Source organism: Pelophylax lessonae, assembly GCF_965119305.1.
Source record: "Pelophylax lessonae genome assembly, chromosome: 3".
Classification (NCBI taxonomy): domain Eukaryota; kingdom Metazoa; phylum Chordata; class Amphibia; order Anura; family Ranidae; genus Pelophylax; species Pelophylax lessonae.
Window position 1 is genome coordinate 416,833,786 of NC_138770.1, and position 24,565 is coordinate 416,858,350.

Sequence of the window (24,565 nt, forward strand, 5' to 3'; positions counted from 1 at the left end):
TATGGGAATGTTTGACCATTCTTCCAGAAGTGCGTTTGTGAGGTCAGACACTAATGTTGGACGAGAAAGCCTGGTTTGCTGTCTCTGCTCGAACCCCAAACTCGCTCATCCATGTCTTACTGGACCTGGCTTTGTTCACTAGTGTGCAGTCATGTTGGAACATAAAAGGGCCATCCCCAAATGGTTCCCATAAAGTTTGGAGCATGGAATTGTCCAAAATGTCTTGGTATGCTGTTGCCTTCAGAGTTCCCTTCACTGGAACTCTGGGGCGAAGCCCAACCCCTGAAAAACAACTCCACACTATAATCCCCCCTTTACCAAATGATTTGGACCAGTGCACAAAGCAAGGTCTATAAAGACATGAATGAGCGAGTTGGGGTGGAGGCACTTGACTGGCCTGCACAGAATCCTGACCTCAACCCGATAGAACACCTTTGGGATGACTGCAAGTCAGGCCTTCTTGTCCACATCACTGACTGACCTCACAAATGTGTCTCTGGAAGAATGGTCAAACATTCTCATAGACATACTCTTAATCCTTGTGGACAGCCTTCCCAGAAGAGTTAAAGCTGTTATAGCTTCAAAGAGTGGGCCAACTCAATATTGGACCCTACAGACTAAGACTAGGATGCCATTAAAGTTAATGTGCGTGTAGAGCCAGGCATCCCAATACTTTTGGGAAAATAGTGTATATTTGTATGAAAAGTCATAGTCAGGGGAATGCATTAGGGAGATTCAGTTGTGAATATATTTTAGGATCTGACACAACAACAATATATGCACACCTTATTACTTTTACCTTATTGCTTTTACAAACGATAGCCTAATTTTTATGTTCTGAAAGAAGCAAATCTCCAAATGATTCCCATATGGGTGTGACAGCCATAAATTCCATTATAATTTAAAGAGAATATCTCTTGAACAAAACCAAAATCTGCTTCAGATATCAAGTACAGACACCTAGAAGAGCCAAAGCATGCCTGCAACATTTTCAGAAAACCTGTAGATATGGCTATTTTGATAGGCAAAGATGTGACTCTTCGGAAATTGCTGCTAGGTCTCATCCCAATACACCTCTATTGGACTCTTACTATGATGAACTGCCTCGTTCAAATAGGAATGTGCAGGAGGAAGAAAGAGGTGAGCAAGCTTCAGCGCTATGAGGAGGTAATCTAATCACAAATGTGGCACAACAGAAAAACTGTCAGACCAAACCCAGAGCACATCAAACTCAACCAAAACAAATCACATAAAATAAAAATCAACATAAAAATAAACATACAGCAGCTACTATAAACCAAATCAGAAAATCAATGGAAATGCTGAACGAGCCATGCATGAGCTATCCAGCAATAGTAGCGCTTATTCATAATAAAACTAAAAACAGTCCAATGTACAATCCTCCCTATGAAGAGGTACTAGGGCTTTGCTTGTCAGAATAGCCTGACCTTTGGCTGTATCTGTAAACTTATTGAGACTGTTGCAGGTACAGTATGTCCATCCAGGTGCTCGCACTTTATCCCTGCAGAAGTTTTTATTTTTCTTACAAAATCAGAGTTTTTGAATTAGTTATCCAGCCATTTTTTTCATGTTGGTGGTTTGAAATGTAGGCAGGGTATGACACTTTGTTATTTTTTTTTTATTTTTTTTTTTTTATGGTAATGATACTTTAAACTGTGCCATCTACCTGTGTGTGCTGGTTTACGGGGCTGTGTAAATATCAGAACTGGTTCAATAGAAAAACAAATTCTGTGGCCTGTAAAATAGCTCCTTTATATATATTTCATATTTGTTCAATCTTTAGCAGTTTGCCTGGAGTTCAGCTTAAAGGGTAAGTTCACCTTTCTGAACATGTTACACCCATATTTAGGGTATAAAATGTAACATATATATATATATATATATATATATATATATATATATATATATATATATATAGCATTCACCCCCGATCCCTTCATCCTGTGACAGTAGGTGCGGGATCTTCTCCCCACAAAAGCTGTCACAAGTTGAAAACAGCACAGCCATGTGGGGCTCCATCCATACAACCACATCATTCATTCACAGTTTCCTGTGAATAAATAGACTACAAGTACCATCACCCACTGCAACTGAGGTTTGCAGTTCTTAATGAACTAGTGAGAGCTCTCGTAGTTCATTGATATTCCTGCTTTCGATTAACTGCCTGCCCATGTCGGAGGTTTGGGCAGACAGCTATCCTGAGAGTCTGCAGGAGCTTGGCATTACACCTGTGAACTGCTGATCATGGGTGCGATGTTCTGCAGGCTCCTTATAAAAAATAATAAATACACATTTTTTTACCTGCAAAAAGGTGAACTTACCCTTTAAGTCGAAATGCGCTTTTTTGTGTGTTGCCCTTTAGCTAACCAATAGTTCAGATAACCCTACCTTGTTATAGGCAAATAATGTGGGAAAACATGCATATTCACATTTAGTGGTTGAAAACAATAGTGGCAGGCTAGGCAAAATCTAGCCTGCTTAGTCATCACTCCTCCAAGAAAGATCAGGCAGGGGAAATGCCTGGCATGATCAAATAGCAGCTTACGATTTACAAACATCCCTCATCAAACCTTAGTGAGCAAGATCAGGCAAACATTCTCTGAAGTCAGTAGACACTTTAAAGCCCAATTACACTTTTCATTTTTAATTTTAGTGGCAAAGACATTAAAAAAAAATGCTCTGTAAAAAATACTCACCTCCTCTTCTGTGATGTCCCTTGCAGTAATTTATTTTTGCCATAATATGTTGTCAGTCTTTTAGGTTGAATGATAATTGCCTGGGAAGGGAGAAGGCATCAAAATGCACTCACAATACAATGATGCAGAGTGTAGTGTTGCAACACTGAGAATCGTTCAACACTGGGAGGAATAGGATCCTGCAAATTACTTGACCTGCCTAAAAACAATATAAAACAATTATGAATAACACAAAAGCAAAACATGCATACAGGGGTGGGGGGCATACAAAGGTTTAGGAGGAGGATCGGAGATAGGAGGCTGCCATTGCTGACCTATCATTCTAAAAATGATAGGTTCCTTACCTTAATGTAAGGTAAGTAACTCATCTGGAACAATCATGCAAATCAAGATTTTTGACTTTTATGCTGTCTTCACTTAGCTTAGTTTACCATATCAGTCTCTCAAAAAGTATAGTCAAAGTCAGAGGATCTGCATATCTGCCAAACAACCAGCATTTTATCATTGGAGACTCCCCGATATGTCCAAAATGCGAAAGAGACACCACTGATTTATTCCATATGTTTTGGAGATGCCTGAAACAGTTTTACTTTTGGACAGTTGTTCTCGATACCATAACTCTTGTGTATTTGTCTGCACTCCCGCAAAATCCTATTATTTGCTTACTGGGGCTCTAGATGAGAAAACCCTTACTCCTCAGACAGCTGTTGTTGTTCTTAGGCTACTTTATATTGCATATAAACAAATTGTTTGCTTCTGAATATCCTCCTGTGTCCCCACCACAAAACATTGGGTTGATTAAGTGAATTGTGAATTTATACGAGAGAAATTCACTTATCAGCATAGGAATGCCATGCAAAAATGCTATTCTATGTGGCAAAACTGGCTGGATACAGCAGGTCTGGTCCCACCCTGATTTTTACTTAATAGGCTCCTGCAGGTGTGAAATTTCAAAGATACAGTGAATATGGAAGTTGGTGATAGAACAGATGCTTCATTAGAGGATTTTCTATGCTTGCTTGGAGGAACATATAGGCTCCTATACATGTTCGCACTTTAGAGTGTTTCTTGATATAGCCCAAACTACGGTTAGAGCAACTTTTTTGTGCTTTCTTTTCTACCTGTTGTTTCTTTTCACCCACATTGTTACAGTGCTCTTGGACACACACACATATATATATATATATATATATATATATATATATATATATATATATATATATATATATATATATATACACATATGCATGATATCTCTTATTTTGAAGAATTTTGTAACTGGAACTGTAAACTGATTATACTGCTGATTGATTCTGTTTGCACCACTTGTATATTTTCAATAAAACCTTTTCTTGATATAAAAAAAAAAAAAAAAACCAAAGAGCATTTTCAGGAGGTTTACAATGCTTTCCTTCGGTGCATGTTTTTCTCTTAACTAATGAATACCCAGGCTGGCTTCTTCCGAAAAATACTTATCTGCTGCTATTTTTAACTGTTTTTTTTTTTAAATTGATACTTCCAATTTCCTTTAGTCAGAAATACTCATTAGTAAGTGTTTTTTTATGCATTATGGGGACTGTATCTTTTCTAAAATATTTGAGACTGAGTGCCAGAATGTCTTTTTATCCAAAAGTATAATGTCTGGTTTAAAATTTGGATAAAATAAAATATCTTAATTTTTTTTCCCACAGGGCAAATTTTAATGCTTAAGCCAATGTTTGCCTCTTAATTGCTGTTTAAATATATATTTATGGAAAGATGTCTTTAATTACACGTTTCAGTTTGTTCACACTCTTTGCTAGTTATTTAGCAACAAAGGGCAGATGAAGTGAGCTAGATAAGACAAAAATAGCTTTTTTTTTACAGGCTGCACACAGCACGCTCAAAGGGAACCCAAAGGCAAGAGTAAATTATACATAAAACCACATTTTAATTTACTGGGTGGTAGGTTTGTGGATACTTTTCTAGGTTGTTCAAAGGCAAAGACTTCTTACAGATACAGTAAATATGTACAAGGAATGTAGTTTCTGGTTTTATCCTTGATATATAAAGAGCAACTCCATTGACACTGGACATGTAATCTTTCTTCACTGTTGTTCAGGTCTCTCATTAGAAGATCCTCATCCATATTTGGTTGTGCAGTCTACTCATTTGTCATCAGCCAGTGTGTTCTACACATGTTCCTGTGGGATCTTGATACAGCATGTGCCTTCTTTCATGTACAATCTATCACCGAGGTGCATAAGCTGTAGGTTGAGAAATAGGGTACTATAAAAGGTTTTGAGCACCCATATTACTCACTATAGCCAGGTAGGTCAGTGATCTCACTTTTTTTAGTTGAATAAGCAATACAATATGGTCACCGACATTTCCACAGCCTGGCCAGTGACCAGTGTAGAAATATCACTACAATGATAAGGTAATCATGCTGCTCACTCTGCTTTTTAGTGCTTTCAGCAAGTTAGATTGACAACATTATGTTCTAGAACCTGTCTGGATCACCCTGCTGTCCCTTTCTTTTAAGGAGTTGAATAGCTGGATTTCTTGATAACATGTTGCCCACCTCAAATAAAAATATAATAAAATATCATGCCTTTGTCTTGTTTATTCACATACAGTAATTACATTTTATTTATTTGTATTTTTCAGGATAGTTTTCCAGCTCGGTTTGGAGGGATCCATTTTGTCAATCAGCCATGGTATATTCATGCTTTATACACAGTTATTCGGCCCTTCCTAAAGGAAAAGACAAGAAAGAGGGTAACTTTATTATATCACATGATAATGTGTGCATGCTACATTAAAAATGTCATTGTTTTACCATTACCTTACAATAATATAGTATGCAAGCATGACTGATATTGTGGATTTTCATGTTTGGAGATGCTTTAGACTAGAGCAGCAGAAACGTAACTTTGATCTGCCATATCATAAAAGAAGACATCGTAGCTTGCATAGCTAATATTATGACTGTGTACACATAACACCATTGCTGGGGAATGCTTGCTACCTCCAAACAATGAATATGCTACAATAAAGTCTCAATCACACATGCACTGAAAGTTCATTGTACTTATGTGGTAAGAGTTGTGAGTATATTATTTGTCACTAGGACTTATGCTGGCCATACACGCACAGAATTTCGGCCGAAAATTGTAGTTTTAGGAAAGATCGTTTGAAAATCGGGGCGTTAGTGAACACAAGTTTACCGACGATTTTGATCGTGTGCCCGGCTAATGTCGATGGATCCATAGTGAAAACTTTTATCGTTTCTACAAAAGTTGTTACGTGTATGGTAAAATTTAAATGAAAATAATATTCTGACTCGTATTGTGCATGTTATCGAACGATCATTATGATCATGAAAACGATTACGTAAAAGAGTTTATTCTGTAAGTTAGTGGCCAATTCGCTTTCGACTGACGAATAATCGTTCAGTCTGCAAACGGCCAAAATTCTTTGCGTGTATGGCCAGCATAAGCCTTATAAAAAGTAGTCTGAAGTATCACATAGACCTGAAATCTTTGGTTACATTTTCTAGGGAGCCAGAAATTTTCTCTGGTGCATAAACAATGCCAAGCCTTTCTGTTTTGATCATGTGAAGGTTATAACTCCACCCATTTTTTCCTTTCCAGGAGCTGATATACTCCCTGCTCCTTACATTGGTTTTATCTGTTTTCAGTGCCCAATATAATAAACAACCACAAAGTATCACTATCGGGAAAGGCATATTGTGTTCCTCTAACTGTATCTGGTTATTACATGCAATAATTATATTATTTATGTTAATTTTTTTTTTTTTTTAAAGCAGAATAATCATTATTATACTTCCCCTTTTCTGTCCCACTTGAGGTCAAAGCACGTGTAGTACTTTATTTCATATTGCTAGCTGCTTCCTAAGCCTAGCTATGAGGTCGAACAGGTGATCCATCGGGACCATCTCCGACCTAGGGGGATGCTGCTGACGCTGGGGCACAAATACATTCTTCCACTGCACAAAGTCTGGATTATCCAACTCCTCCAGCTGCAACCCCTCCTTCCTCATGGAGCCCTCTCCACTTCTATCAGCTTGCTCTCCTTCTCGGGTCAAGACTCCTTCCACTTTCCATTTTCTCCTGCCACACCAGGCCAGCTCACCTACTGCTTCATTCCTACACTTCCAGTATGCAGTAAGTCAGACACTTTCACACTGATCTGATCCTCCTCCCCCTCTCCCCTGTTTACTTTATTGTATGTCCTCTCCTGTTTCTTCTTCTGCTATCTGCTCTCCCCTCCATAAATCTGCATAACAAACATGGCTGCAACCTTCGGTCTCAGCGCTGGGCATTCCACACTAGTCCACACATCCACCTGTTAAGCACCCTTTATATCCCTATCCCAGCTCTCTTTATCTCTTTTAACTGTCCTGCACCCTAGCATGTTCACTGCAGCTCTTTAAGGGCTCTTTCACACGGCCCGCCTCCGTGCTCCTCAGCGGGGGATCGATCCGCCGATCCCCGCTGAGAAGGCAGGTGACAGCTCCCTCTCCGCTCTGTGTGCGGAGAGGGAGGTGTCAGAGCCCTGCTGCTCTCTATGGCGGAATCAGATGAGAGCGGACCGCCTGTCCGTTCTCATCCGATCCCATCCGATCTGATACCCTGGACAGATGCAAAATAGGGTTTTCATCTGTCCAGATTTCGCAGACAGGATCGGATGTCAGCGGACATGTCACCGCTGACATCCGCTTCCCCATAGGGATGCATGGAGGATCCGATCAGGTCCACCTAAAAAACTGACAGGCGGATCTGATCGGATCGTTCGTGTGAAAGGGGCCTAAAGTAGTATTAAAGCTTTGTTTTTTTGTTTTTTTTTTTTAACCACTACTGGACCGGGCCTTTTTCTGACACCTGTTGTTTACAAGTTAAAATCCGTTTTTTTTTTTTTGCTATAAAATAACTTAGAACCCCCCAAACATTATATATATATTTTTTAGCAGAGACCCTAGAGAATAAAATGAAGATTGTTGCAATATTTTTTATCACACCGTATTTGCGCAGCGATCTTACAAACGCAATTTTTGGGAAAAAAAATCACTTTTTTTAATAAAAAAATAGGAAAACAGTAAAGATAGACAAAATTTTTTCTATAATGTGAAAGATAATGTTACGCCGAGTAAATAGATACCCAACATGTCATGCTTCAAAATTGCGCACGCTCGCGGAATGGCGACAAACATTGGTCCTTAAAAATCCCTTAAAAACTTCCCTCCAGCTGAGGGACGGTACGGACGCCCTAGGACACGCTTCTTTGGACTTTCATTTTGCCAACCCGGCCCTACTAACCGGAATTACCAGGATCCATGACCAGGGCTCCCCCTGCTGTTTTGAATCCGGAACTCCCTTCAATGCTAAAGTAAAGTAAAGCAAGAACATACTCTCCACCGGCCTCCAAATTAATAATTGGATCATTATAACTAAGACTTCAATCACCAACTGCCAATGAGAAGGATCTCCTCCCTCCTCACACATATCAAGCAATCTTTACGCCATACAGCTATTCCTCCACAAATCCTGTGTGAATAGTTTTGGGAAAGCAATGGGAATACCAAAGCCTGGGACCTGACCGCTTAATCACATATATGGTACTCTCCCAGCTTCCTTGATAAAGGCAATATACTAATGCCGAAACGCGTCGGAAGTTTGACAAGACACTCTTTCTCAACAAGCTCACATACATGAGCCTAAATAGACAGAGTTCTTAAAGTCACCATTTCACATTGTCACCTTTTGTTCTATTTCACTTCCTCACATGGGTCTATAACCCATTGGCACTTATTGTGTTACATTGTTTGTATTATTATTTTGCTATCAGTACATAATAATATATCTTTAATAAAATACACTATTTTACTGAGCCCTTAAAGTCCCATCTCCTTTTGACCTTAGGCACCAAAATTTGCTCCTAAATAGATACCCAACATGTCATGCTTCAAAATTGCGCACGCTCGCAGAATGGCGACAAACATTGGTCCTTAAAAATCCCCATAGGCGACACTTTAAAACATTTCAAAAGGTTACCAGTTTAGAGTTACAGAGGAAGTCTAAGTCTCAAATTATTTCTCTCGCTCCAACAATCGTGGCGATACCTCACATGTGTGGTTTGAACACTGTTTACATATGTGGGCTAACGGGGGCTAACGGGGACGGGGCACTTTATTTTGTTTTTCCTATTTATTTTATCTTTTATTTTTTATTTTAAAACTGTTTTTTTATCTATTTTATTCCTATTACAAGGAATGTAAACATCCCTTATAGAAATAAGCATGACAGGACATCTTTAATGTGAGATCTGGGGTCAAAAAGACCTCAGATCTCACATCTACACTAAAAAAGATGAAAAAAAAAAGTAATTTTTTTCATCTTGAAAAAAATGGGCTCTTTAAATCGGTTGCTAGGAAGCGACATATGACATCACTCCGGTCCTCCAAGGCCATATAGTCAAGTGAGCGCCAATTTGCCAGCCTGAGGGGACAGCAGACCGGATAGTTTTCCCTGCCACCGGCGGGTCCGGTAAGCGGGGAAAATTATTGGGAAGCGGCGCGGGGGGGTCACCTCTCCCGCCACCCATAAGGTTGATCCTGCGGCAAATCTGCTGCTGGGACTACCCTTATGTTAAAGCAGACCGCCCGTATTTAAAAAAAATACCAGGGTTATGGCAGCTATCTGCTGCCATAACCCCGGTATTTAACGTCAAAGTATCGACGAATAACTGCGGCGGGAGGTCCAGATGTGGTTAAACAACAAACATGTTATACTTACCTGCTCTGTACAGTGGTTTTGCACAGAGCAGCTCTTATCCTCTTCTTTCCAGGTCCCCTGCTAGTGCTCTTGGCTCTTCCCCCGCTAGCAGTGCTCCCAGAGAAAGCCACTTGACCTGGGGGCAATGCTGCGTGCTTGCTCCCAAACCGCTGCTCTATGCATCCATAAGACACATAGAGCCGCTCGGCCCCGATCCCCCATTCTCTCCTTCTTGGCTCACTTTCTGTGATTGACAGCAGTGTAAGCCAAATGGGCTCCCGCTGCTGTGTCAGCCAATGATGAGGAAGAGTCCCAGGACAGCTGAGGCTATCGTGAAGAACTCTGGATTGGAGGGAGCTCAGGTAAGGATTGGGAGGGGCTGCACACAGAAGGTTTTTTATCTTCATGCATTGAAAGCATGAAGTTAAAAAATCTTCAGCCTTGAGAACCATTTTAAGCTTCCCATAGATGAGTATTTTTTACCCCTTCTGTCAGCAGTCTGAGTGCAGAATGAACAGATTCCCTCATCCACACAATGTCCCCCACCAAGACATTGTGTTCTGGCGCTATAAGAATATACTGACCATCAGCTCCACCTAAATGGGTCACAGACAGTACTGCCCAATGAATGCGACGGGGGTTGTTGGTAAAATCATGACACCACCCTTCTGTTTTTACTGCCCCCACAACCACAAGTCTAAATGAGGGCAGTAGAAGCAGGCAATTGAGCAATGGCTTCACCACCCTGACCACCCATCTCAGAGCTGTACGCGTGGCAAAAATTAAATAACATGTTACCATGAATGGGGCTCATGCACATGGTTGCAGCGCAGTGGGCCAGCATTTTCAGGGTGAAAACATCCAGTGGGGAGTTGATATACCTCTTCCTCCCTCATAGCCCCTGGTGTACTGTATTGTATGTACACACATGCAAATATGTTTGAGCTTTAGGGTGCACACCCTAATGCAATAGGCTGTGCACACCTATGCTCATAGCTATACTTACGAAGCACATTACACAGTTGGACAGATTAGTACATGTACTTTGTCTCATGTCAAACAGAATAGTGAAATAATTCTAATAATAGTTCTTCTTTAATTTCACAACCCTTTATATCTATACAAAGGTCCCCAGCAAAGTGCCGCCACATGAACCCGTGGAAGTGCTATAGTTGATTCAAACTCCTACCACTATGATTTCCACTGGTCTTCATATAAATGTGGATAAGATATACTAACAAAGGCATGCAATTTAACACAGGGTTTTAGGCAACAGTATTTTCAGTGATAGTGAGCCTTTAGTGCATCTTTAGATTTATACCCTAGATGTGAAACAAAGCATTGCAATCATAATTCTCTTTTACCAATGTGCATTGTGCTGGTAAGTGCATAAGGGATAAAAGTGCATTATTTGATAATCAACGGCCAACCCAGGGCTTGGAGAAGGTGAAGCATTTTGTAACTCAGGAGGACAGGCTTTTTTTACACTATACATTTGTCTGTGGTTGAGCTCTGTCCATGTGCACTTACTACCGTGTAAACAGCAGAAAAAAATCTGATGCCTATGTTTGAGCCATTAGAATGAATTAGGTAAAGTGGACAACTATCTCTATTTACCTCACCTAATTCCTTGCTACTGGAAATGCAGCATCTTATTCCAAAGTTAACTTTTTAAACAAATGGAGATCCCTGTGTCCACTTAAAAACAGCACATGTACCTCTTACTTATTCACGGATTGGAGGTGAATATCTGGAGATCCCCTATTTTAAAATAGGCTTTCAGTTTTTGATAAGCTCCCTGCTTGCAACCACTAGGCCAGGTTGGCAATCACCATAAGGAAAAATGCTTTGAAAGGGGGGGAACCCTCCCCATGTTGAGAGCATGTGGCCTAGTATGGTGCAGGAGGAGGTAACCACACACACACATCCCTCCATTTTCTGGCCTTCAAGGCTGTTTGTTTGGATAAGGGTCTGGTATAGAATTTGTTTGGATAAGGGTCTGGTATAGAATTTGTGAGGGATGCTACACTGTTGTTGTTTTTTTTTGAGAACCTCATTACCATATATACCAGACAGTCATGTAGGATAAGGGTCTGGTATATAATAAGGTAATCTCTCTTGCTTACAAGTAAAGCAGGGCAATGGGGACAGGTATTTACCAACAATTTAAACACCATCTGTTTTCTTTGTAAATGTCAGTTTTGCTATAGTGGGTTGTATTCAATGTACAGATGTCAGGTGTCACTTCACATGCAGGCTCAGGGCATCTTTTAACCATGTCATCATTTAAATAATTTTGCATTTTTAATGTTCATTTCAACCCTTAATAAAATTTCTAAGTTATCATTTTACTCAGAATACTTTGTTGATTATTTTTTGGGGTTAATACTTTGGGCTATGGAAAGGGTGCATTTAAAGTAAAATGACAGGAACATTTTTTTTCTTTCCCTTCCTAATTAAATCATAGGATATGAAAATGTTTGTACCATCTAAATTTAAAGCCAACTGTCCTGGGATTTGGGGTGTGCTCTGACATCAGGGTAATGCTCTGAAATTGAGGTGGTTAAATTAATCCTTTTACTTCTGGTACATTCTTAGCATGATGAAGTTAAAACAGGAAAATTATTTACTGAAACATCCTCCTAAACACTAATTACAAACTGCTAAATAATTACCTTTTTTTTTTTTTTTTACAGATATTTTTACATGGTAATAATCTTAACAGTTTACATCAGCTGATCCACCCAGAGATCCTACCTTCTGAGTTTGGAGGAATGTTGCCCCCATATGACATGGGAACATGGGCAAGAACACTTTTGGATCATGAGTATGATGATGAAACTGAATATAATGTAGACTCATATACTATGCCAACAAAAGTCGAAGTGGAAAAAGATTTATCTCCTAAAAACATGAAGAGGTATGTTAATTTCTTTTAAAAGTGGACCTTTGGATACATGAATATATCTGCATTGATAAATTCTTAATATTACAATATACAGTTACAATTTTTTTTTAACAATTTCATACTTCATTTTCTAAAGCTGCAGCTTTTACCTATAAAATGTAGTCCCCAGCTAGTGACTTTACTTAGGCTCAAATTATGTTATCAGTCTGCTGCAGGCAGGAAGATCATTTTCTCATTCTTCTGTGCTCCGATGATCAGGCTACAACACTTTTTTTTTTTTAATATTATATATTTGGTTTCAATGATAATGCAAAAGAAAAATGGCATAGTCAATAGAATGGAAGCAATTAGGCTATATATACATGTCTCAAAGTAATTAATATATCACAGTGACCAGTGATTTAATTTGAAAAACTCAACAAAGAAAAGAAGGAAAAAGCCCTCCCACACAAAAGTAAGCAATACATCCATAAAGGGTTGATGCCCTAAAAGGAAGCATTGATGGGGGACTTCTTACACACTGCTCTAACCTCCATCCAGGGGAGATGAGCAGAATCTCAAAGCATCCCTAGGTTTTAAATAAGTGCCAGAGTGACAAGGCACCACCAGTAATATGCACCAAACATTCCAGGAGGTAAAAAAAACATAATAACCAGGTTAATTACTGGCCTCGTGTAATCAATTACTGTCATTTTTAGAAAATCACAAGGTGAGAAGCTTTAGCAAGGGGGTGATCTGTATCTGGCATTTGTGAACATAGTAAATAACTTCATAAGGTGTACATGATTGTATTATATTTGACCCAGTGTGCCAGTCCATAAAATAGATATCCAAACAAAGGAACAAATGGAGCACTGGATTTCGATTTTCCAAGAGTTACTGAAATTGTCACTGGGCACATTGGTTCTGGTTCGGCAGCAGTCCACCAAACATGAACACTCCTTAAAATTATTTATATTGTGTGTCCATGTTTGACAGTTATAACACAACATGAAATAAAAATGCAACTTAAATGGAACAAGGGATCTGCCATTGCCAATTGACTTTTGAAAGTACAGGAGCCAGGATTGATGTTATCTATATCTTGACTTCAAGACCTACTTACTGTCCTCAATAGCGGTGATCTTTCAACTTTAAATACAAGACAGTAATGGCAGCTTACATATGTCTATCCTATGAGATTCATTCAAAGCTGCCCATTTAAAGTGGAACCATAAACTGTGAAGGGTTAGGTTAATAAAAATTAGAATTTCATGATATCTAACATCTATACAAAAATGGATAGAAGTGGGGTAAGAAGTTACATTTCTGCTATCTGCAGATGATGATGTAGTTTTGGCCTCATCCATCCATGAATTAGAGCTCACTTTTGTTTCATTCACTGCTAAATGACAAGTAATATAAATCAATATCAGCCACTCTATGTCACTCTGTTAGAAAGAAAGAAATAGTTGCATTGTGAAATACTTCTTTCATTACCTCATAATAATCTGCACATGTGATGAAAAGTGTGATTGAAAAGTGCATTCGATGATGGGCTACAGTGTTTCCTATACTTTACAGGTCCATGACCAGAAAGCATGAGATAACATTTTGGACAGGTTGCACATTTTAGGCCTCGTGCATACTGGACATTATAAAAACACCAGTTGCATTAGCTGTAGAAAACTTTTATATAAATAGAGCTTACAAAACCACGATACCAAAAGTAAGCACCCAAGCGCTCAATGAGGACACGTATCTACTAGTTGTATAACATACAATGCTGCTACTTAAAGCGGTTGTATCCCGCTTTTTGACACTTTTACCTACAGGTAAGCCTATAATAAGGCTTACCTGTAGGTACAAATAATATCTCCTAAACCGGCACGGTTTAGGAGATATTTACAGTGCATGCAGCCGCTCGCGCGAGCGGCGCATGCGCTCTGAAGGTCCGGGGGGACCTTCAATTAACTTGCCGGGAGCTTGCCGGAAAAATCACTCCCGCGCGCATGCGCGGAAGTGACGTCATCGCGGCTCCGGCCAATCAGCGCGCTGGAGCCGTCTCTTCCGGCCAATCAGCGCGCCGGAGCCGCCGAACCCGGAAGAGACGACGAGGGATCATGGCAGCGCCCGCATCGATGTCCGGGGTCCGTGTCGGGGCTTCGTTTTAAGGTAAGTTAAACATAATGGGCTAGTATGCGATGCATACTAGCTCATTATGCCTTTGTCTTGCAGGTTTTTTTTTTTTTTTTTTTTATATAGGGTTTACAACCGCTTTAAAAAGAATAATATGAACAGCGGAATACATATAAATTAAAACAAATAATAAAATATTATATTCCAGTAGCGCAAAAAAGCTGTAGAAAACTGTAGCTTTAGAAAGAGTTTTGCAGCATTTTTACAGTAGCATTTTTAGCCTTTTTAGCTTTTTTAGCAAAACTATACTCCCACAAAAATTTATGGCTAAAAAACGCTCATAAATGCCAAATAGCTGCATTTTCAACATTCTTTTAAGCTGTTTTGAGAGTTAGAGTGTTTTTACAGGTGAAACAACTCCTCTTCAAACACACTAGTTCTTTTTTTTTTTTTTTTCCCAGGCAGAAAACGCCCCTGCCAAAAACTGCTGATTAAAGCCTATGTGTGCATGGAGACATAGGATAATATGCTGGGGAGTTTACTGGCTGTAAAAATGTCCAGTGTGCATGAGATCTTAATGTTAGTATTTGTCCCTATCTTGTCCCTATCTTAACCTGTGTCTATCTGTAATAACTGAATGTATGAGGAAGGTCCAGTATGAGCTGGACCACCTAGTAAGATGCATGTAGTTTTGAGGGTTCAGAGTAACACAGAGGTGTTTCTTTATTGTCTTTTAGGGTATATGGGAATTTAGATAAAGTTGAGTTATACTGTGTCTTTTGTCATTGCCCCCTATCCAATTGGCACTTCTAGAACCACATGCACACACTTAAGGCCCGTACACACGTAGCGATTGTCGGCCGTAAATATTCGGCCACCGACCGATCGGCCGATTGTCGGCTTGTTAGTATGATACTTCTGACAACCGACTGAGACTTTTCGGCCGAACAGAATCTGGCGTGCAGACTTTAAAATTTTTGTTGGCCAACACCAGAACGGCCGATTGTTCCTCAGTCAGTACAGAATTCGGCCGACAAACAGCAGATGAGCATGCTCAAAGAAGAAAAAACACACAGAAAGTTAACCATCACATTACATCACTTCTGCAGTCGGCTGTTGTTGGCCGACAAAATTCGTGTGCAGTCTTTATCACTTTTCAACCGACAGGGCAGCACCGGACAAAAGATGGCCGATCGTTCGGCCAACAATCGGTACGTCTGTACGGGGCTTTACAGCCTACGCCTTCTGATGACAGCATCACTTGTCATCACTGAGACAAATCTGTGGCCATGATCCTGCATTTGCATGAAGCTTTAGGTACCTTATCTGCAGCCTGGTGCTGGTATGTCAGTGGAGTCTGGGCTGTGCTGGCAGAGAAATGTGCTGAATGGTGTTGTTTTTCTCCTCCTTCCTGGACCCTCCCACTCTTCCTCCTCTCCTTCACTGGTTGCTTTACAATGGGCTGCTCCCACCCTCACACTTTCCTCACTTCTATTTGGAAGATCTCCACACCTTAGTGCAGGGAGAAAATTAGGGAGCTAAATAGGCCTGCCAGGTGGGCATTTGGGCACACCCTAATGAGCTCCAAATAACACAATGGGAGACTGGCAGGCAGTCAGTAAGTGTGGAGAAGCTTACTGGCTGCCTGCCAGTACAGTTGTAAATTATTTTTCAGACAAACCGTCTGTTACTAGGCAGGTTAGAAAAAAAAAAACATAGACTTTTTTTTTCTAATCTACCTAGCAACAGCAGCAGAGAGAGATATATAACAATCAGGGAAGGTAACTCAACAGACAAAATATTTATATTGTTTATTTTTATTTATTTATTTTTTCCCTGCAATAAAAACTGGTGGGGTGCTGCTCCTGGGGCCCCTATGGACGAGCCTCCACTGTCCTATTCACAAATATAAATCCAAATCATAATCTCTATTTATCCCATGAGGATGCAAAGATCAAAGTCTATCGAAGTCTATTGATCCACCATACCTCTCTTTATTTCAAAATTCTGTAAAATTCTGTATAATAATAAGAGCCGGTTCACATAGGCGTGACCCGACTTGCCGGGGCGACCTGTGAAGTCGCGGTGAGCAGCTCGCACTGCGACCTCGGAGCAGCATGCGCGGACTTCATATCATTGAAGTCAATCCAGGTCGCCCCAAAGTAGTACAGGACCCCTTTTCTAAGTCGGAGCGACTTGTGTCGCTCCTATTAGAACGGGTCCTGTGCTAATCTATGGCAGGCGACCCACGTCGACTTGTCAGGTGACCAGGACGCCTGTCAAGTCGCCCCAGTGTGAACCAGCTCTAATACAAATATAACTACAACAGTTTGCACAATTTGTTAATGAAATTTAAGATACTACACTGTAAAACCAGATCTGAATCCTTATGTCTCTTTTCAGAGAAATGTTTCGGTACCTAATGGAGCTGCGATGCTGAGCAATTCTGTCTTTAATTTTCTGTATGGTTCCTCCCACATAGATTAACGTGGGCACAGTAAAATATAAATTACATATGCACACATGTCAATCTGCGTATGTAATTTATATTTTAGTGTGCCCATGCAAGTTAATCTATGTGGGGGAAACCACACAGAAAATCAAAGACAGAAATGCCCAGGATCACAGCTCTATTAGGAACAAACAACCAGCGTTCCCGGTACCGAAGCATTTCTTTGAACAGGGACATAAGGATTCAGATCTGGTTTTACAGTGTAGTATCTTAAATTTCATTAACAAATTGTGCAAACTGTTGTAGTTATATTTGTATTATTATTGTATTAATAATAAAATCAAAACTATTGGGGTTGGAAAAGAGAGGGGCTGGGTCAATTTTTGTACTGAAACTCTGGGGGAGAAAAGCAGTGTCAGATAGATGAGAGACTGGTAGGAATGTGCATATAAACAGTAGTGGGATTAAAATAGACTAAGAACCAGCCTCAGGTGTTATTCTGTCTCTAAAGATTTACTTTATGAGTAAGGCTGGTCGAGCTGAAGCACTGGTATCTAGCCAGTTTGATTTGGGTGGGGTAATGCGCGCACTCTCTGCTCTTTTTCCCAGCATTCATTCTGGAAAAAGCATCATCCCACTGCTGCTCCTGAAGCACCACATAGATTTCTGATTTCTGGTTTCCAGTCTGTTCCACTGCTCATCTACAGTGACCTGGTCCATCGGGTGAGGCCTCCTCAATTTCCACAGAGATCTGCATGCCCACTCCAAACACAGATGGATGTACTGATCTGGAAGATTTAGCCTGCAGAGGATCCAGATTTGCTCCTGAGCCATCTCATACAGAGTCCTTCTGACCCTTCCAATCCCTGGATCCTGCCTAAATAGTGGCCTCTTTTACCATCTCTGATTCAGAATCCCAACAGTCTTTCTCTAAGCAGACTGTTTTTATTTCAATAGTTTTTACTAAGTTTTCATGTAAAAGAGTACAAAATTTTAAGATAATAAGAACACATTATTATCTTCTGTAATGCATCGGAACATACAACATACAACGGGGAATTACCCGAAAGAACACAATAACAGAACATGAAGCTGTTTTTGAGGCACCAGAGTTTGCTGTCACCACTTCAGATTTGTGGGGGATTGTGTCAAATCTTTTCAATGACGTGCTTTCTACCCTGCATCTGCAGGATCAGCCTGCTGATCAGGCCTGCAAAGAGCAAAGTGTGCTCCTGCCTCAACACAATAGGTCTGCAAAGGGGTTGGAGGAGTTCAAACGCTCTCCTTCATTCACTTCAGCTGCAGGTACTTACAGGTTTTCAGAGCCTGACTCCCACTTGGCCCATAGGGCTCACAGCAAAAGATCAAGTAACACTTCAGAATTTCCTTCTGCATGAATGTGTGTGTTTTCTGGATGGGTTCGTAAGCATGTCACCTCTCTGGCTCTTGCATGCAGAGGACATCTGCCTTAGCCCACAGGCTAACTCCTTTTCCTTGGCACCTCTTTCAGTGTTTTATTGAAATCTAACTTGTGCTCCTGCACAACATGTTACAGCTTCTATTGAGTTGAGTTTCCCCACATCAGGGACCCCGGTCCAATTGAGGAGGAGTTTTTAGAGTTTTAGAGCTGTACCATTCCCAAGCTCTCCTTCCATTCCTCAAAAGGATCCTCTGCTCTTGAGCTCTGGTAAACCCCTAGTTGTACAGGCTAACTCCCAACATCCCCCTTCCAGAGGGATTTCATGTTCTGCAAGGGTAAAGATAACCAGTCTTGGTGATCCCTTTGCTAATGGTCTGGCTCCTCAACTTCCTTCAGAGGCGCCTGATACCTCTCACAGTATTCGGTCTTGTAATTTCCCTAGTGCCCATTCCTGGTTGTGATAATAAGGTGAACTGGGCACCCCAAAAACGATGTGACAAGACACAGGGGAGCCATGTTGTTTGAAATTCATAATTCAGCCATGATACTTTTAGCAGCAGTAACACCTTTCCAGACACAGCTGTAATACATCATGCATCGCCTATAATAACAACCTTTTAGGTGCATCCCAAAATATCCCTTATCGGTACATTGATTAACCAAATTGACTAACATCAAAACAAAGGATAGGAAACAGATACAATTTAACCCATCATAAACCCCATTAACAGAACCTAAAACACTCTACATCTGGCTTTAATATACATCATAAAGCCTTCACGTTTCCTGGCCACTCTTTATGTTGGGTCAGATCATTGCTGTCAACACCCTCTTCATGGACTAGTAAAGAGAGATGGCATCAACAATCGGGAGCTCTCCATTTCAATCAAAGACCATCAGCCAAGATTTATGAGAGCAAACTGACCCATCTTGCTTTGCTGAACTTACAGAACCCAGGATTTTGTTAGGGTATTTTCCCTCTTAAACTCTTTTTGTTTTTCTGTTGCAATTATTGTCTCTGTTTTTTAATACCATTTTTTTTGTAAATATTTTGTTCAAACTATTTTACTTGTTTTGGTTAAACAATATTTTTAAAATCATAAAATTATCTTTGATGCACTAACGCAGAGCTTAATGAAATCTGTCTCTTTAATGGGCACTACTATATCTCTGGGTAGTCTTGTCTGCTGTGACAATGTGTATTACAGACATTTATTTAAAGTCATAATTATTATCATTGGTATTGCGAACGTTGATATTTCCAAAAAAAAAAATGTATGGCGTCAGTGCAACAAATGAATTGCATAATTAGCTAAACTTAGTGATGATTGCTCTTAGTCTGCTTGCACTTAGATTGTGGTCCTGCGAACTGGAACATCTCTGAAAATCTCTGTTGTGGAATGCTCAGAACATCTTGTCTGAAGGGAATAAAAATAATTTTGGATCTTTTCACTTATCACCCTTCTAAAGGGTTTTATAGATGTCTGTACAGTGAGGAGCTATTGGTCCCAGCTGGGCGAAACTTTGCGTCTAAAACCCTCGCTAAAAAGGTCAACTCCCTGTGTTCCTTGCTTTTTCCCTGTTAGAGTTGTGGTAGGGAGTTGGGGAAACTCCCATTCAGAAGAGTCTCTCTGCCTTGGAGTGGTGAGATCGTCACATCTGGGTGCTCTTGTTCCTCTGCAGGGCAGGCAGTATCCTTCACTGGAGGGCTTTGTACTCCTTTAGTCTGCCAACAGGTGAAACACTCTCAAGCCCCACTGCAGTTTCACCCTGTTGAGGATAATATGCATCTGAAGGATTTTGTGGGATCTGGTTGGTTGGACCTCGTAAGGAAGGCTCCTCATATACCACCCCCTGATCTACCCTCAGTCAGGTGAATATGTTTAGCAGTGAAGCTAAGTTTCCTGCTTCTTGGATTATGGATGATTCATTGGACCAGGGAAAGTTAGATGATTGCTAAACCCATGTCTGGTGTTCAAGGTTAGGCAGGTCCTGCTGAGTTCTCCATGTGTTAAGTAGATTTTTTTCCCCTTTTTTCATCTTTATTTCTTTTGATTGCAGTCTCGTGTTGTGGTATACATTATCCCTAACTGCCCTGTTGGGACGCCTATTTGACACCTCTCCTGTTCAGTCTGGATTACTTTGTGGAACTGTACCCTGGATTTTACTGCTGGTTTAAGGGACAGCTTCAAAACCCTTAGGAGTTGATCTGCTGTGTCAATTCTCACATTCTTGCATATCACTTTAGCAAGATGGGTTGTCTGGCTAGACAACCTTTTCCCCTGTTTGAAATTTTTCTTCCCTGTATCCAGTATATTTGGTGCATAAGGCTTGATCCATTTTGTGTGGACAGCTTGGTCTTTTTTTCACTGGACCTTAGTTTTCCAAGGGTCTAGTTAAATAACTGTTCTTCCAGGACTGTCTCAGTGTTTCTTACTCTGGGTTTGTTCTTCCTTAACCATGATTTAAGTTCATAGCATCCTGCTGGTTTAGGCTCCGGGTTCCTTTTGGTAAAAGCATTACCTCCTATCGGTTCTCTCCTCTATCCTTGTCTGCTCATTCGCAACTTCCATTGTCTTGCAGAGGGTTTCATTTTATTTGGCAGATTGTTGCTTCCTCAGGTAATCCTGAGTTGCAGAAAGTTTCTAGTTCCCTTGAGGATTCATCAGTATCTGTTGCCTATCCCTCAACTGGACTGTATTAGGACATCCTGGCTGTATCTGAATCCCTGGACCCTCAATGGATGATAAAGATAATAAGGAAAAAATTGGATTTTGTTGTACTTACCGTAAACTCTTTTTCTTTGCAATTGTTTTTTGCATTGGTACTGTTTTTTCACAAAAAATATTGGTCAGAGGAGGGGTTATACAAGGGCTGGATGATGATGTTTTCATTTTTTTTCTGTTTGCTTATGTCCAAGGGGGCAGTGTAACATTTCTGTATCTCTCAATGAACTACAAGTAAAATATTTTACAGTAAGTATAATAAAATCCTATTTTCTTGTTTGCTTTTAGCAATCAATAGAAAATCATAGAGCGTAAAAAATAAAGAGAGAAAAAATGAATTTAACGCATGGTTCACTGTAAGAGATTCAATGTGATGAAATGAATTGACTTCCCACTGGCAATGTTGATGTTATGTTAAAGTAGAACTAAGCACAATTAGTAACATCTAATATAAGCTGTAACAGGTTAGTGTAGTATAAAGGTTGTTTTCAGTCTTTTTAAATACACAGCTTTCATAAAATAGTATTTCATTATCCTGCAATTGAGTCAGGTACTTCCTTTTATGAGTTGACAACTTTCCCCCATTTGTGCTAGCATGTTGGTGTCTTAGCCCCCGTTCACACCGGTGCGACTTCAGATGCGATATGCGATTTTCAAATCGTACCAACGTCGCACCTAATGTATTTCTTTGGCTCTTAATAGTTGTGACTTGAAGCGGTGCGTTTCTAAACGTAGTTCATGTATTTCTTTTTTACAAATTCAGTGCAATTTATCTCCCATAAACTGTAATGTAAATCACACTGAAGTCACGCCTGTGTCCAAATCTGCGTGACTTTGAGGCAGTTTTCACTTTATTTTTAAAGTGTATGTAAACCCACTTTGTTGACATTTACCTATAGGTAAGCCTATATTAAGGCTTACATATAGGTGCTATAAATATCTCCTAAACATGCACCCTTTTGGGGATATATATACAGTGCACGCAGCCGATGACGTCATCGGCACATGCGCTCTGAAGGAACGGCCACCCGTGCCGTTCCTTCAGAGCCAAGTGCCGTGAACGGCGGCTCCCGCGCGCATGCGTGGGAGTGATGTAATCGCGCCTCCGGCCAATCAGATGGCGGTAGGACGCGATCCAGGAAGCAGGACATGTCGGCCGTCCTGTCGGCACTGCGGGGGCTTCGTTTTTAGGTAAGTACTTCATAATGAGCTAGTATGCGATGCATACTAGCTCATTATGCCTTTGTCTTTACAAGGTTTTTTTTCACATTTTTTTTTCAGCGGGTTTACTTCCTCTTTAATACTTTCCTAAAGAATTGCTGGTAATTACTTGAGAAAAAAACAGCATGCCCCCTCCCCGTTTCCACACCAGGCCCTTTGGGTCTTGTATCAATTTTAAGCGTAACTCCATGCCAAAATTAAAAAAAAATTATGTAAGGCCCCCCCTAAAATCCATACCAGATCTGAAAGGCCTTTGACTTTGAGCCATTTTTCACTTTATTTTTAAGCCTTTCCTACAGAATTTCCGCAAATTACTTGAGAAAAAAACAGCGTGGGGGTCCCCCTCATCCATACCAGATACCTTTGGATCTGGTATGGATTTTAAGGGGAACCCCATGCCAAAAAAACAAATGGGATGGTTCCCTCCCAAAATCCATACCAGATCCAAAAGACCTGGTATGGATTGGGGAGGGGGAGAGGGCCCACACATTTTTTTCTTATTTTTGGAATTATGTCAAACACTGATTGGACATAGCCAAGTCGCAGTACATTGCAATCGCCAGAAATTGCATTGAAATCACATTGAAGTCGCACTGAAGTCTCGTTTAAATCAGACCAAATCCTACCACTTTAAAGTCACAATCAGTGCGAACCAGGGCCTAATCAGGAAGTTGGTCCAGAAAAATACTGTGAAAACAGTATTTTAGGTCAAATAGCATGGTAGTTCTTTATGATACCATAAACTTGACTTAATAAAAACTGGAGAGTGCTAAATCTGGTGGAGCTCTGCATAGAAGCCAATCAGCTTCTATTGTTTTTTTTTTTTTTTGTCAAAGCTTAATTGAACAAGCGGAAGTTAGAAGCTGATTGGCTACAATGAACAGCTGTTTTGTAGTTTTAGTAAATCACCCCATTGTGATTTAGAGAATTAAAGCGGTTGTAAACCCTAAAAAATTAAAAAAAAAAAAAACCTGCAAGACAAAGGCACAATGAGCTAGTATGCATCGCATACTAGCCCATTATGTGTAACTTACCTTAGAACGAAGCCCCGACACGGACCACCGGACATCGCTGCGGGCGCTGCCATGATCCCTCGCCGTCTCTTCCGGGTTCGGCGGCTCCGGCGCGGTGATTGGCCGGAAGAGACGGCTCCGGCGCGATGATTGGCCGGAACGGCGATGACGTCACTCTCGCGCATGCGCGCGGGAGTGATTTTCCGGCAAGCTCCCGGCAAACTAATCGAAGGTCCCCCGGACCTTCAGAGCGCATGCGCCGCTCGCGCGAGCGGCTGCATGCACTGTAAATATCTCCTAAGATATTATTTGTACCTACAGGTAAGCCTTATTATAGGCTTACCTGTAGGTAAAAGTGTCAAAAAGCGGGATACTACCGCTTTAAATGTAATATAGTTAGGGTTTACATCAGCTTTAAATGCATATGATGTGCAATATGTGAAGGTTTGCATAACACACATTATTATTATTATTATTTGGGATTTATATAGTGCCAACAGTTTGTGCAGTGCTTTACAAATGTAGAGGGGCACAGTGAAATTACAATACAGTTCAAAGGAGGGCCCTGCTCATTGAACTTACAATCTAAAGGGAGGGGGAGGTTGTACAAAAGGAAAAAACTGCAAGGGGTGATCTGATGGAGGTGGCTCGGGTACAGTTCATAGGTGGAGGTGGAGTAGTAGGCTTCCCTGAATAAGTGAGTTTTAAGGCATCGCCTTAAGGCATACAGGGTAGGGGCTGACCAGACATACTGGGGCAGGGAGTTCCAGTGGATGGGAGAGGCTCTAGAGACATCCTGGAGGCGAGCATGGGAGGAGGTAACAAGGAAGCTAGAGAGCAGGTGGTCTTGGAAGGAGGTGAGAGGACGATTTGGGTGATATCTGCAGATGTGATTGGTGATGTAGCTTGGGGCGAGGTTGTGGATGGCCTTGTATGTTGTGGTTAGTATTTAGAATTTTATGTGGTGGGGTAGTGGAAGCCAGTAATCACAGATCGGTTAGTGAGGTGTATTAGTGTATCAGCAGCATACATAATAGACTGTGTAGAGATGTTTATATATATTGTGTTTCTTAATATGCCTAAATGCTGTCTTCTGCTCTGAAGCAAGTGCCAGGTTTGCTTTCCAGTTGACAGTAGCTCTTTTTGCCTAGCAACATGCATATGAATAGGAAAGAACTAGCAAGCACTGTGTAGAAACAGCATTTCACTGCTTT

General features: G+C 40.6%; 1 protein-coding gene across 1 annotated transcript in view; it reads left to right on the forward strand.

Annotated features, from left to right (window-relative positions):
- Positions 1-24,565, forward strand: part of CLVS2 (clavesin 2) — a 101,599-nt gene that overhangs the window by 75,779 nt on the left and 1,255 nt on the right. The window contains exons 3-4 of the mRNA XM_082251909.1: positions 5,367-5,477; positions 12,190-12,413. Of these exons, the coding sequence (XP_082108035.1) occupies positions 5,367-5,477; positions 12,190-12,413 (335 nt within the window). The remainder of the gene's footprint in view (positions 1-5,366; positions 5,478-12,189; positions 12,414-24,565) is intronic.